The following is a 16,320-nucleotide window of genomic DNA, read 5'->3' on the forward strand; positions in this document are numbered from 1 at the left end:
GGTACTGTTCCATGGACTCCCATTGGCTGACTGACGGGCACTTTTATTGATGTCATCCAGAAAAAGCTGTATACGCTACAAGTGAACTTTTTGCCTGCCAAGTAAGTCATTTTAGTGACTCCGGCAGTAATTTTTCATCTAGACAGACAAAAATCACAAGCACATATTGATTGGAGTCATCATGGAACATGAATGAGTTCACAAGAGCAAGACTTTATTGGAAAGTATATTTTAAGTGCAATGCTCCAAATCTTTCTTCATTACACGGATGCCAATATTATCTGTTTGTAAAATAACAAAATATCCTATGTTCTGAAACCTCTATTAAAATTATAACCCAAGTATTTGCCTGAGTTGTAAAACACTCTATACTTTTACTCTTAGTAAAAGCTTTTTTTTTTTTTTTTTTTAAACATGCATTCACACTTACCTGTCATATTCATTGCTGGTCCACTCTGGTAGCGAGGAGCTCCTGAGTGCTGTCTCAAGCCGAACAGTATTCCTGAAGTATTATTTGGTACAGCTTGTGGAGAACTCGCAATATAACCCTGATAAGCCATTTTCAAAAGAAGGAGGGGGGGGTGGAATTTGGGACTTAATCTTTATAAAGAATTTTGAAATCTACATACGAAAAAATAAATATACAAATGCAAGTTACAATATCATAAGTAACTACAATTGGATGCAGTGATTTAAACAACTTATTCTGCAAAAACTGAAGCTATAATTGCAATCTGCCAAAATAATATAAATTCTATATTATAAATAATATAAATATAAATTAAATATATAAATAATATTAATTCTTTTACAGTGAGCTAGGCAGTAGTGAAGTCAGTTTAGAGCAGTCCAGAAAAGTACCAATTGTCAATGACTAATGAAAACTATGAAAATTTCCAGGTGATGACAACTCATGACACACATAACTTTAGGGTTTTCTTGCAGTTTTTATCCTATTTTCCAGAACTGAAGTTCTCATTTAAAGTATATGTCCTCCTAGTACCAAATATAACCTTCAAAATAAAAACCAGTGTATTGTGTTTCCAGCTGCATAGTCAACAACATAAAAAACTACACATTAATTCAATCTAGTGGGTTATTTTTGAAGCTCAACAATAACCACTGAAATTCTAAATGTCTTCTCATTTATATATTATCTTAAAAGTTCACATGGTCAAAACTGCCATGTCATGCCCGTCATGCCCAAACTGCCCACTATGTCAAAACTGCCAATTCATTCAAATGGCCATTCCACACAAAAACTGTATCTAGAATATGTGCAATTTCCAGCAGCAGTATAATCAGTTAAGAACAACCAGATGATAGAGCTGGGTTCATTTTTAGTTTTAACTTAATGACAATGTTTAAAAAAAAAAAAGAAAAGAAAAGAAAAGGCCAAAATCCAAACCCAAACCTGTCCTCAACTCCTCCCTATCAAGAATTGCCCAATTTTATTTCCCTTCTCAGCATACCAGTTTCATGTAGATATCTAGATGTATTTTTCCCCCTAGCACAGAGTATTTTTGAAGAAAAGAGTCCCTTAAAAAGAAAAGAAGCCAAAGACTCAAAGGATACAATCCACAACCTACTTAGCACTGGATTAAAATTGGGGTGTGGGGGGGTGTGAATATAAGGCAAAATGAGAGCCTGGTTAAGGAGACTGGCCATAACAAGAAGATCATCTTGGAAAAGCACATGACTTGGGTCCCATGTCTTTTCTCTAGTGACTTGTGCCAGAAGATTTGAAGTATGTTGAAGGTATCCACAAATGAGCTTTTAGAGTTAGATACTAACTACAAATTCTTAGCAAACATTTCTCTCCTCTATGATTTTTCTTCTATTGTGAAAAAATGTGACCTCTTTACCCCCTCCTCCCAATTTACATTATGAAACTGAAAACTTGGCAATGATAACCCTGTTCTTCAAGTGACTTCACTATCCCTGAGATGAGGAATCAAAATATTGAATATGGTAGACCAGATTTTAATACTGTATAAAGATCTGATGAAACACATCCCAGTCACATTTGTGCCTTCCCATTCACATAATAAAAATCAAACATCTTAGTATAGTACCATGGCTTTATAGCCACACTTCTGAAATAATATGTAGTAAGTATCATAATTTTGGAGAGAATTCAAGATGCTTTTGTTGAGCTGAATGGTAGCATACGTATATTTCCTAGCACACATTGAAGTTATTTGGCCAGGAAGAATGTAGAAAGAGCTAAGATGGAGATTCATAGAGATCATGATATCCTCTGAACTGTATGGTAGAATGACAAACCATGAAAATTCCATTTTCAAGTGTTCTTTTTGCACAAACTGGTTCAGTCATTTCATAAGCAGAATGGATCATATCTTCCAATGCCTTGAAAGTCACAATTATTGGCTAGATACCTCAAAAGATGCTTTAAACACCCATTTTACAATTTCAGTGAAAGGTCAAGTGCAGGTTGATATGTGCTCCCACATCTGCAAATGCAAAGAACGTCAACAACCAGAGCTGAATACATGTTGATATTTACGTTTATAATCCATGTTCCTCATCTTGAGAATCTGTTTTCAGTTAGGATCCCAGCCCACAACTTCTTAAAGTAAGACAATTTCTACTCAGCAAAGAAAGAGGACACACTGAGACAAAGTATTTAGAACAAGCCTCTGCCTCCTTACTGAGCCTATTCTCTGACTTGCCCAAGAACTGAAAGACCTTACTGGAACCAAGCCTCAATCTCAAAACTTGACCACTGATACAGGAAGTTTCCCAAAACTAGTGTCCTATGGTTGGCATCATGTCTTGAAGGAGATTATTATCCTGTTGACAATCCTTAGAAGTTTGGTCCAGTATAACCAAAAAATCCCCAACTTCTCAAAAAATTGGGATTACTCTCGTCAGTTAATTAGCTTTAGACAATCCATTTTATCAAATGTGCCCAAAAGGGGGTCTTGTGTTGAAAGCTATGTAACTGACAAATTGCGGAGAATGAAAATTTTGAGTCTGGATTCTTCCACAATGACTGTGAAAAGGATTCAACTACCCAACGCATAAAAGCAGACTTTAACCTGCATCCCTATCTAAAGAATTTATCCTAGATGGCTAAAAAGGAGTTGGGGGGAGTGGTGGGAACTGTAGATTCAGCAATCTTAAGAAGGATACCAAATTTTCATATTTTAAAATTCCATGCTATCTGCCTGCACTCAGATACTTTAATGGAGTAAACAGATTCCCCATTTGACAGGGGAATCAGTCATTTGTTTATTACACCGAAAACATAGTCTTCTCTCTCAGATTTCTAGCCATATAAGTCTATGGAAGCTGTGACAACCACAAGAATCTGAATTTGCCTAGAAATTAGTAGCAGTATCGATTACAATTTTCAGGAGTTGGATTAGCATGCTTCGCTGCCCGGAGTTTCCTCAGTAAAGACCAATTTTTTAAAAAGTACTACTTTCATTACCATCCTGTCCAAATGTCCAAAGTTCAATATATTGAAGGAAGGTTCTCACTATCACATAAATTCTCACATGAATGAGAAAAATTAACTTTCACTGCTGTCTCTCACAATGTTCTGTAGCAGTGACAGAATAAGGGCACCCAATTTCATCCCTATACATCTATCAATTTGGGGTCCTCTGATTCCTCATGGGGAAGATGACTTTGGTATGACTCAGGTCCATCTACCTCCTTTTCAAAGAAGCAGCCACATTACAAGAGATAGATGCTGACCCTGCAACATGCAGCTGCAGTGCAGTTCCATCTATATCTTTCTTCTAAATTAATTCATTATTACAGAGAAACAAAAAATGGGGGGGGGGGGGAAGGAATAAGCAACTATTGCTATGACAGTGTTTTGCAAACACACAAAAGAGAAATTGCAACAAAAAGCTAGAGAAAAGAATGCAGAAAAACAAATGATGTACTATCAGTAGCAAAATAAACAAAAAGTAACCCATCAGTAGGGACAACCAGTCTGTGGATATACAAAAATCCACACATTCAGGGATTTAGCATCTCCAACCATTTTTTCACAAAAAACAAACTTTTGTTATTTTGTTTCTCTGAAAGTGTGTATTGACCCTTCCCAAGTTAATAATTTCCACTAGATTTTGAGTTTAGTAAATTTATACTAAAGTCATCCTCCTTGCGTCTTGAAATAATATCTAGCAACACATTTTAAGATTAATACCAGCAAGAGAGGAAAAGTTTACCAAACTCAACCACTTATCTAGGGCCTGGTCAACACAAGGCAGCTTATGTCGACTTAACTGTGTAAGTGTCTACACTAAAATGTCACTCCCACCCATGTAACTTGTTCAGTACACCAACTTAATAACTCCACCTCCACATGAGGCGTAGAGTCAATGTCAATGTAGTTAGGTCAACACAGTGTGAGGGTAGACACTACGTTGCTTCCACAGACCGTTGCTGCCTTTCAGACGCTATCCCACACTGTCAGTTAAATCAGTGCAAGCATACCTGGTGAGGACATGCACTGCTGAAACAAGGAGCGTAGTGTGGACATGCAAAAGTGATTTAATTATTGCAGTGGCTGTACAATGAGATAACTTAGGTTGACATAATTTTGTACTGTAGACGTACCCTAAGTATCATCTTGTTTGTAACTTTTTAAACCTGATGTAAAATACAGTAGAACCTCAGAGTTACGAATATGCTGGGAATGGACGTTGTTTGTAACTCTGAAATGTTCGTAACTCTGAACAAAACATTAAGGTTGTTTTTTCAAAAGTTTATGATTGAACATTGACGTAATACAGCTTTGAAACTTTACTATTCAGAAGAAAAATGCTGCTTCCCTTTTTTTTTTCCCCCCAGCAGTTTATGTTTAACACAGTAATGTACTGTATTTGCTTTTTTTTTTTTTTGGTCTCTGCTGTTGCATGATTATGTACTTCCAGTTCCAAACGAGGTATATGGTTGACTGGTCAATTCGTAACTCTGGTGTTCGTAACTCTGAGGTTCTACTCTATTGTAATGGCACTGCAAACTCTAGAATACATACTGAAGCCTACTCCATACACCCAATTTGTTCACTCAGGTTATATATTCATTTTTCTACTTTTTTGTTCTAAAGGAGAAGTATTAGACATCCACTTCATTTAATTACAGAATAATACTCAAATGAAAATTTAAAATCTGACCATTCTTGTAAGAATAAATTAAACAATGGAAAACATTGCAAAGATTTTTTTTAAATGACTAATTAGTTATTTTTATAATTACAACATACAGAGAATCAAAATTTTACTAAAGCCCAGATTCTGCAAACACTTATGCACATGCAGAACTTTGTACACACAAATAGTTCCATTGAAGACAATGTAATTAATCCTGTGTAAAGTTAACCAGCTGCCAAAGTCTTTGAAAAATTGAGGCCTCAAGTTTCAAACAAATTGAACAGTTTCAAACGCAATTTAGTAAAAAGCCTATTTCATACTAAAGTTCCTGAAAGGGAACCTGCGTGTCATAACATATTAAGGAAATTTCTACAAAACCAGTTGAGGTTCTTTGAAACTGAGATTTAGTGAAATGATGTGAATATACAATAAGCAATATCCACTTTTTTGTACTTCATTAATTTAACTGTAATTAAACCTTGAGCTTTATAAGCTACTATAAGAATTTACCTGATTTAATATTACAGGTTGTGCTGTTACTGTAGCCACTGGCCTCAGTACGGGTTGATCCATTACAGGAACTGTAATATTTCTTGATACTGGCTGTGTCATTACTGGAACAGTTACAGGTCTGCTAACAGGCTGTGAAATTCCAGAATTTGATCTTGGTATCTGCTGCGCTGATAAACATCCAGTAATAGGTCTCTGTAGTGTCTGTGAAGTTCCTGAAACATTCACTGGTCTAGATAATGGCTGAACAGCTGCAGAGCTAGTTGTAGGTCTGGATACAGACTGAAAGACTGGTGAAACAGCCACAGCACCAGGATTGGATGCAGGAGTCGTATAGTGTTGACTGGCAGGCTTGAATGTAGTAACTGTACCTATTACACAGAATTCCAGAATAGTCATTATATAGTATTACAGTTAGATATTTCACTAAGTTATTTTTTTAAATTACCATATTAGGACAGTGTAGTACCTCTACTAGGTGCACCATTCTGTATCCCCGTTCGTGATGAGCTGAGGTTGACTCTGTTCAATATATCTGTTAAAAGTTACATTTGTGTCTTAATTCCAGTGACAAGTTACTAAAAACTGAAGTGAAGTTAAAATAAAAAGAAAAATTAAAAGCAGCATTCACATTTATTTGTGAAAGTACAAGTCAATAGATTTTTTCAGTTACTCCAATACCATTTCTAAAATAAATGCCCAATAATGCAAACTGCATTCTCATTCTAGTTGTACAAATAAAGATCTTGAGATTACCTGTCCTAACTTTTCCTTGAGGAAGCTAATTCACCAAGTCATGTGAAATTTTAGTTCTCTAGAAACGTAAAGAAAGCAAAACTCTATACATCGAATCCATAACTGTTTAATTATGTTATGTAGACCATTAAACCAAAATTTAATGAAGACAACAGAAACAAATATGAAAAGTGAATACATTCATAAATTATTTCTTAGAAAAAGTTTCTTGACTTCTGAAAAAACATTCCAAAAAAGGAGGAAGCAAACTCTCCACTCCCCAGTCAACTACTGATTACTTTGCATTTGGCAATTTAAGACACACTGGGAAGTATAATTTGAACTACTTACTCTAAATTAGCTGTATCAACTCACAAAAAAGACCTGACCATCATTGAGGAGAGCTCAATGTCCAACAGGTCAAAAATCAAAATAAAATATTAAGCTGTACAAGGAACAGATGGAGAGTACTATCAAAACATATAATACCATTATACAAATCAATGGTATACTCTCACCTTATGTATTGTTCAGTTCTAGTAGCCCCAACTTAAACTTGAGAGAGGAAATAGAGGGAGGTACAAAAACAAGCAACAAAAATTATTATGGAGCATGGAAAAAAATATTATGAAGAGATTAAAAGACTGGAACCTTTTACCTCAGAGGGTAGATGAATAAAAGGGAGAATATGACAGAAGTATAAACAATAATAAATGGTATAGAGAAGCTAGATCAGGAACTTCTATTCAATCTCACTTAAACATTAAAGGACACTGAAAGGTGGCAAATTCAAAACAAAAAAGAACACTATCCACTACTTGTGCATTTTGTGTAAGTCAGTTTCACCATCAAGATATCATTGAGGCCAAGAATTTATCAGGATTTATAAAAGGATTAGATGTTTATATAGCTAACAAGAGTATACACAAGTTAACAACAAATATTTAACTATTAAGTATTTGGAAGGCTACACTTAAGGGCATAAGTCAACCCCTAAATATTGGTTGTTAAAAAACTTTTTCCCTGATTGTAAATTATTCCTCAGCTGCTTACTATAGAGTCTTCCTCTGAAACACCTGGTACGGGCTACATTTAGAGATCGTTACTAGACTAGATGGACCACTGGTTTGATCCAGTATAGTAATTCGTAAGCTTATCATATCAATACTCATCAGGATAGTACCTGCTTTAAAAAATTAAAAAAACAAAACAAAACCAAAAAAACCCCACAATGAAGAAACAAACCACTCACTAAGAGGAGTTATATAGGCTTCCCTTGCCCACAAAACCAGCACAGTTCACTATCCGGGACAAGGTGAAGGAGGGGGAAAAATGGTTATTTACTTGCAGTATAATTGTTCTTTGAGGCATGATTCATACGCGTATTCCATTCAGGTAACCATTAGCCTCTCCTCATTGCTATTGGTCAATCCCCTGGAAGAACCATCTGCCAAATTGAGTCCCAACGGCATGGATATCTTGGCCACCAAGCAGTCTTCTGCCAAGAAAGCCCATAACTCTTCCCTTACATCTTCAGGCAGCTTGTCAGTGAACTTGGACATTGCATCCCAGTTTAAAAAATCTTGTTTTGCTAACAGTTCCTGCTGATTTCCTATGCATATTTGGAAAGAGGAAACAGCAGCAGCAGATTCAGTTGGCTATGATGTAGCTGTAGTGGCACATAGAATAGATTTCCATTTTGAATGGTCCGTTGCAAGTCTTCTTCTTTCGGCAAGTGTTGGTATGGGAAGGTTTAGACTTCTTAAATCCCTCAAAACTGCATCTTCCAACCACGTTCTTGGTCAGCCTTGTGCTCTACTTCCTTCAACCGCAGATATATAAATCTTCTATAAAACCATACCTGCTTCCGCACATTGAACGTTACCCCTGCACCCCACTGCATCCATCTTGTTCTCAAATGGTGCAAAACTACAACTTGCCAGAATCCTCTAAGCATTTCTTCATTTGTGACAAAAGTAAAACAAACAGATGTTAATACACCATAACTTTTGACACTGAAAACTGTTGTTTCCTCTCCTCAGCTTCTTTTTAACAGCTATGTTTCTGCTCCATATAACAGAGTTGTCATCACTACTGTGTTGAATACTTGTGTCTTAGTTGTAACAGACATACTGCCAGCGAAAGAGACTTCTGAAGATGTTGAAATGCCACAAACACAAGACTGATTCAATGTGTAACTTCTTCGATTAGAGAACCTCCTACTATCAACCAACTACCAAGATAGAAAACTACTTACCCATTCAGTGTCATTATATGCAATGTCAGTAGGACGTTCATTTCTGTTTTATAGGCGGCATACCCAGCTTTAGTTTTATCATCATTCACCTTAAGACCCATAGATTCTGCAGTTTTTTGCAGTTTCTCTAGCATTAGCTTTAGTTTGTCAATGGTCTCTCCAAGTAAGACAATATAATCCATGTACTTAAGATCCTCTAAAGATTAATCTTTAAACTTTACACCTTCTACTTTGGCCTCAATCCGCTTTTTCATCAGATAGTCTATTAGAACTATAAACAACATAGGTGAGAGAACACATCCCTGGCATACTCTTGATTCTTCTGAAAGCCAGTCTATAATACAATCATTGACCCTCACAGACTACCTGTGTTGCAATACAATTCTTCCACCAGGCATGCTAAATCTTCAAGCACCCCATAGTTGTAGCAGTATCCACAGTGCTGACTGAAGCACCAAGTCAAAAGTGGCCGCAAAGTCTATAAATGCAGTATTAACTTCCTTTTGTTGCCGACGTAATTTTTCATTAACATTCTGTACAGCATATATAGAACAGATTTAAGATCAACCTGTACAAAAATCATACTGGCTGTCTCTCATTTTTGGGCTGAGACAGTATTTCAATTGGTTCAGTAGTATAATCATAAACACTTTCTCTGGGACTGAGAGCAGTGTTATTCCTCTATAGTTTGAGCAAGCTAATTCCTTTCCTTTTTGAGGGATGATGCAGCCCCTCTTCCAATCTTCTGGAATGTAATTGGTTTCCCAAACTTTTAAGACATCTCTATGAAGCCAGTGAACTAAATCCAAAGCCGCCATTCTTTAGGAGTTCTGATGAAATATCGTCAGGACCAGTTGCTTCATCATTTGGTAGATGTTTGATCATAGGCATCACTTCCTCTACTATGACTTTCCTGTTTTCTGCTGGGTTCTCTTTTGGATGAAGTTGAGTTTACATCTTGGTGAGGGTCTATTCATTAAATTCATAAAAATGCTCACACCAATGACTAAATTATATATCAATATCCTGGCAGAATTCTCTAGAGAGAGGAGAAATAAATTTCTTTCCTCAGTAAGCCAAACCTCTTGGATTCACTCTCTTTGGAAGTTGATTTGAATCTCCCCTGATGCAACCTCTCATTGACAGCACTGATCATGAGGGAGTTTGGGGTAGGGTGGGAATAAAAGCACTCAAAGCCTTGCATTGGGACATGATATCATTTGTCCGTGTGCTTGGCTGTAGGTGCCAAGCAGGCTGGTATATGCCATAAGGTCCTTGCTGGTTCCAAAAGAGCCCCATTAATGAGGGCAGCTACCCTCCCAGTGGCTGTCACCTGAAGAATGTTCAAAAGCTTGTGAGTGCTCTCTTGGACAAGCTCAGCTTGCACGCTCAACACTGCAGCCCTTCTCCTCAATAGGTCCTGATAAGATTTAAGATCCTCTGGAACTGGGGAGGAGGAATCTGAGGCCACTGAGTCCTTTGGAAAGGAGAACAAGTTAACAAGGGCCAGTGAGTCCTCTTGTAGTACAACTGACTCCTCAGGTGAACCACTACCTACACAAGCTGTCAACATAGGTGGCTCCCGAAGGTGCTTAGCAAAACAGTGTGGTGAGCTTCCTCTCCAGCGAGCAGATAACTGAAACCTTGAAAACCATGATACACCCTAAGGATTCCTAATGAGCCACTGAGGAAGGGTGTAGGTGGTGGTATATTAATTTTGTTGGGAAAAAAAAGGGGACCAAAGAGAGTCAAATGTGTTAAGATGACTCAAACTGTCCAAAATTAAACAGTGCTCAAAAAGATTCGGGGCTTGGTATACAGAGACCTAAGCCTGCTTAGGACCATGGCAAACATACCATTAAAAATACTTTTAACCTTTTATTACAGGCACAGAAAACATTTAAAGCATTTGAAATGTACAGTAGTAAATAAGGCTAACAAAATTCCTTGCTTCCTTTAGCTGGAGAGTCTTTTAGAAGGACAAAAACCCTTATTCCAAAATCTCTTAGATGATATTAAAGATGGTAATAATGGTCCTTTCTGAGGAAAAGTGAAGAAGTTAGCTAAGATGGGCTGGAGCTGTTGTGGTTAGAGTCCAACCTCTTTTCCTAGAAGATAAAATACAAAAAGGGGAGAGAACGTACAACAAAGATAGAAAACACAACTTCTGTCTCTGGTGTTGGCTTTTATTTGCAACCTCACTGCTGAAAAAACACAGGAAAAGCACAAGGTCTTATTAACCACTCCAAGACCTGGCAAACTTGTACCAGCATCAGGCAGTTTAGGGCACTGTATTTCTAGTCAGAGACTTATAGCAGTGTTGCAAAATACACAGCCTTGGCAGGCTAAGCCAGACTCTTACTAGACAGAAGGAAAAAGGAGAGAGAGAGAGAGAGAGAGAGAGAGAGAGAGAGAGAAAAGTGAAGAAATAAGATGGGGAAGGAAAAGGACACGTGGGCAGGAGAGGAGAGAAAGTCTCACTTTCCAGATGGTGCTTGGGATTCAGATGGAGGCGGTAGCTGAAAAGATGTCATCTGCATCCCTCTCTCTGGCCTAGTCAAGACATCTCTGAAAATCAGGATGAAGAAGGTCCAAAGGGCCCAGGAGATGGTATGAGTGGCAGCCATGATAGTGAAGCTCTGTTCTGTAGCCAATTTTTCTCCCAAAGTCTCTTAAGGACCCCAAGAAGGAATAGAAGGTGGAATAGCCCATCCCCTCATTATTTTGTCCACCAGTTAGGCCTAATATCTGACATATCAATTTTGGTTAATTGATTTCAGGTTCCACACTTGTGTTTACTAGACATGATCATAACACAGTTCTTGAGATGTCAGAAGGCCCTTTTGTTTGGACTAATTAGTCTCTCTCTCTCTGCCACCTTTTCCTATCAACGTTTGTTGTTACAGGTTATTGTGACATTTTATGAATTTACATTCACTTTTTTACAGATGAGCCCACAATTAAGGTAAATTTAAGGCCCAATTATTACAATAGGAGCCAATAGGAAGCAGGCCAGGTTGAGCTATCTTTGCTGTATGAACAATCCTGTTCTTGATCCTCCTTCAGTAGGTGGTCTAGAAGACTTGTTAGACCGACTATGTTTGGAGGGAACAGTGAAGTGGAGGAAGACTCCAAACCCAACTGTAAGGAGCCAGCTGAAGAGTCAGCAGACATTGAGGATGCCAATCCTAAAAGGGCCAATAGGTACCCTTATTTATCTGTGGCCCATTGGAAAGAGGTCAGCATCAGTGCTGATGCCAGCATAGTAGTCAGTACTGAAAACATGCCCCAAGACATGAAGGGAATCACATTAGTGATTGGGATAAGGAAAGACTTTGCTGCCACTGTTAAAGTGTAAGTTGTGTTCAGTGCCCAGTCTGAGAACTGCCTCAGTACCAAACCCATAGGTGCGGAGATGCAGGCTTGTGCAGAGGCTGAAACATACTAGTACTGACATGGTGTGTGTTAGTGCCTATCACATATTTGCAGTTTCTTAGCTGGTATTAACACTGGCACCATTAACTGCCTCTACACTGGAGCCATAGATCAGAATGGGCGAGGACCAGTAGGAGACACATCCACTGCAAAGGACTCCTGCACCTCAGGAGAGTTTGGGATGGAGAGACAAAGCAAATCCTTTGCTACCTCATAAGTTCGCGGGGTCGTTGGTACTGATGGGCCCAGACCAGTGTCCGTTGGTACCAGATTCATCAGCTGAAACAATGGTACAGAGTCAATGGTGCAGTGCTGATATGTTCTGGTCATGGTATTGGAGAGAGACAGATCAACAGCCTGAGTACCTGAGGAACCCTGGTGATTTTCCAAGTCCTCCTCCAAAGAAGGAGAGTCATCCTTCAGTCTGGAGTGGCTCTGGTCTGTTTTATGGATCGTCTTTCAGGGAGGGCCCAAAAAGGAAAACCAACTTCTCTTTCTGAGGAGGAAAAGAGTCTGAGTCCAGCAGTCTGTCAGTGAACACTGCAGCCTCTGTAGCAGCCTGAGTGACAGGGTGATCCACTGAAGGCCATGGGGGCTAAGGCAGGTCCAACCAGTCAGAATCAACCTTTCTTCAGCAAAATAACAAAAAAGATACAAATGCAAACACAATTAAAATTGATTATTTAAATCAAGGTTTCCTGTTTGCTTACTTAAATCATGATTTTAAAAAAACAAAACCGGTGATTTAAATTGCTTTGATTTAAATCAATTTATGCTGGGGGTGAAGCTGTAAACTATATCATAAGAAATAATGTAGGCTAATTAATGTATTATAATATATAAACATACGAAACTGAGTTAAGACTGCACATGCCAGATTAAGAAGTTACTCACCCTGTGCAGTAACGATGGTTCTTCAAGATATGTCCCCATATAGGAGCTCCACTGTAGGTGTGTCTGTGCCCCCATTCTGCTGATCAGAAATTTTCAGTAGCAGTCTGTACCGCCTACGCATGCACTGCTCCCCACCAGCCACGAGGCGTGTGCAGGCATTCCTTCCTCAGTTCCTTCTCTATCACAGAGCTAACTAATCGAGCTCGAAGTAGAGGGGAGGTGGATGGAGCACGCATAGGAGGCCACATCTCGAAGCACCATCATTACTGCACAAGGTGAGTAAGTTCTTCTTCGAATAGTGTACCTGTGAGTGCTTCCTTATTATCCTGATGAGGCGCGGGATAAAAGGCTGGAAGCTAGATAAGCTGATTTATGTGGAATGCTGAAGTCATCTTGGGAATGAACTTCAGATATGGTCTAAGCATGAGCTTATCAGGGAAGAATACCATGACAGGAGGAATGCATCATCAGGGCTGCTATTTCCCTATTCTTCTCGCTAAAGTGATGGCAATGAGAAACACCATCTTTATGGACAGTTAAATTAAAGAACATGTAGCCATGGGTTCAAATGGCAGTCTCATAAGTCCTTTTAGCACCAGATTAAGGTCCCACTGAGAGGTGGAGGGTCTGGGCTGTGGAAAGAGGTTCACTATCCCTTAAGAAACCTTTTTGTGGTTGGGTGGGAGAAGATTGGATAGCCTTCCACCAAATGGTGGAAGGTTGAAATTGCCTCAGATGGACTTTCGGTGAGCTCACAGGGAGACCCGATTTCTTGAGGGCTAACATATAGTCCAGGTGGTTGCATTTGGGGTGACACCCTTGGTTTGGCACCACACCTGGAATCTTTTCCATTTCAGCAGGTAAGTATGATGAATACTTCCCTTCCTGCTGTGCAGCTAAACCTCCTGTATCTCATCAGAGCAGGATGTCTTTATGTGCTGGAACCATGAAGGAGCCATGCTTTGAGCTGAAGAATCCACAAATTGAGATGGAAAGTACATCCCTCTTCCTGCAACAGAAGGCTTGGAGTGGTCAGGAGAGTCATGGGTGGGCGAAGTGCCAGCTGTGACAGGTAAGGATACCAATGTCTGTCTGGGCCACGTAGGACCAATCAGTATGACAGTTGCACTTTCCCGATTTATCTTTAATACGATTTTTAATAGTATAGGGAATTGGGAAAAGGCATATAGTAGGCCTTCATCCCACAGGAGAAAGAGTGTATCTTCCCTGGAGTGGCAGCTGATTCTCACTCGAACAGTTCTATAGGCATTTCCTCTTCTGGGAGGTAGCAAACAGGTCTATTGCTGGAGTCCCCCATAACTGAAAGATATCACAGTGTATCGTTGAATCTAACTCCCACTCATGGTCGTGAGAGAATGTGCAGCTCAAACTGTCTGATGTTGCATTGTGTATTCCTGGTAGGTAGACCACTTATATCAGTACACTGTGGGCTATGCACTAAGTCCATAGCTACATTGCTTCCATGGACAGGGAGTGTGATCTGCCCTCTCCATCCCCGCCTGTTTATATAATAATGCAGGTCATGTTGTCTGTCATTACATTTGTGTTTGTGCCTTTCATCAGTGGTAGGGAGTGAGGACATATGTTTCTGACCGCTCTGAGTTCAAGCAGATTGATGTATAGGCATATTTCGCTCGAGTACCATTTGCCCTGTGAGGTGTTGCCATTGAGATGTGCACCCCACTCTATACGGGATGCATCAGTGGTCAGGAGTAATGATGGGGAAGGCTAGGTGAACAGGATTCCCGCACAGACATTTACTGGATTTTTCCACCAGTTCAGGGATTGCTTGACCCTGGCGGATATCGACAATCGTTTGTTTATGCTGTCTCTGTTCAGTCTGTAAACCGAACTGAATTAAGCTTGTAAGCATCTCATGCATAGTCTGGCATGGGCTATCACTGGATGTCCCTGCGACCATGCATCCCAGGAACTGAGGCAAGATTTGGCTGATGTTTGGGACTGGACTGGACTGTCTCTATCAATGAGAAAAGACAATGGAATCTGTGATGAGGTAGGATTGCTCTCTCTTGAACAAAGTTGAGGTCTGCTCCTATAAATACCAACTTCTGTGCCATAGCAATGCTAATTTGTTTGTTTGTTGACTTGCAGGCCCAGACTTTGAAACAGATCCAAAGCGACCTGAGTGACTTGCTCGGCATCTAGGAAAGATTGAACCTTGAGGAGCCAATTGTCCAGGTAAGATTAAATCATGATGCTTTGAAAACGTAAGTGGGCTGACACCATCGAAAAGACCTTGGAGAATACTCTGGGGGCTGATGAAAAGCCAAAGGTGAGGCCACTGTACTGATAGTACTCCTGTCCTAGCATGAATCTGAGATAATGCCTGTGGCTCAGTATAACTGAGATGTGAAAATATGCATCTTGAAGGTCAAGGGCCAAGAACCAATCTCTCTTTTCTAATGCTGGAATGATCATGGATAATGTGACCATCTTGAACTTCTGAACTTTGACTAATTTGTTGAGCGCTCCGAGGTCCAGTATAGGTCTCTAACCCCCTTTCTTCTTCAGTATCAGGAAGTAATAAGAACAGAAGATTTTGTCCCTTAAGTGTACAGGCACTGGCTCTATCGCTCCTACATTGAGGAAATGGTCTATCTCCTGTTGTAGTAAGCTCTTGTGAGAAGGGTCCATGAAGAGGGCTGGAGAAGGGCATTTGCAAGGTGGGAGAGAGGAAAAATGGATGGAGTATCCCATCTGGACAATCTCCAACACCCACTTATCAGAGGTTATCAGTTCCCACATGCTGCAGAACAGAGTAAGACGGTCCCCAAAGGAATGGGAAGGGTTTTCCAGCTTAGAATGAGAGCAGGGAGAGAGTTTTATCAGCACCTCAACCAACCCTTCAAAATTCTCTCTTTGATTTAGAGGGCTGAGAAGAGGTTTGTTGGGATTCTGATATCTTATGTCTGGTTTGGAACCTGGGTTACTTTCTTTGCAGCTCCTATGGCCTCTGGAAGTATTGAAATGAGAACTGACATGAATATGAATAAAAATACTGTAACCTGGGTTTGAATGATGATTGAGGGTTATATTTTCTCACATAATCAGTGTATGTACCCCTAAGGATCTGAGAGAAGCCCTTGAGTCCTTTAGAGTATGGAGGGCAGTGTCTGTCTTCTAATTGAACAGGGTCTCTCCTTCAAATGGGAAGTCTTCCACTATTTTTTGCAGCTCGTTGGGGAAGCCGAAGAGGTGAAGCCACAAGGCCTGTCTCTTCACCACTACGCTTGAAATCCAACAGGCCACCATGTCAGCTGCATCCAGAGCTGACAGAAGTGATGTCTTTGCCACCAACTGGTCCTCATTAAC

At 39.6% G+C, this 16,320-nt stretch overlaps 1 protein-coding gene across 5 annotated transcripts in view; it reads right to left on the reverse strand.

Moving 5' to 3' along the window:
* ZNF280D (zinc finger protein 280D) overlaps nt 1–16,320 on the reverse strand; it is a 110,844-nt gene that overhangs the window by 74,646 nt on the left and 19,878 nt on the right. For 4 of the 5 annotated variants that reach the window (XR_010921326.1, XR_010921325.1, XM_067555897.1 and 1 more), the window contains exons 3-5: nt 6,115–6,180; nt 5,646–6,016; nt 431–548 (exon numbers count right to left, since the gene is read on the reverse strand). Coding sequence is in view for 3 of the 5 variants with exons in the window: in XM_067555897.1 (XP_067411998.1) it covers nt 431–548; nt 5,646–6,016; nt 6,115–6,180 (555 nt within the window). In the remaining 2 variants the exon portion in view is untranslated. The remainder of the gene's footprint in view (nt 1–430; nt 549–5,645; nt 6,017–6,114; nt 6,181–16,320) is intronic. The other variant, XM_067555895.1, reaches the window with a different exon arrangement.

The sequence above is a fragment of the Emydura macquarii genome, unplaced genomic scaffold (assembly GCF_026122565.2).
Source record: "Emydura macquarii macquarii isolate MOO-44397 ecotype Brisbane River unplaced genomic scaffold, CSIRO-AGI_Emac_v2 contig_1644, whole genome shotgun sequence".
Taxonomy (NCBI): Eukaryota; Metazoa; Chordata; order Testudines; family Chelidae; genus Emydura; species Emydura macquarii.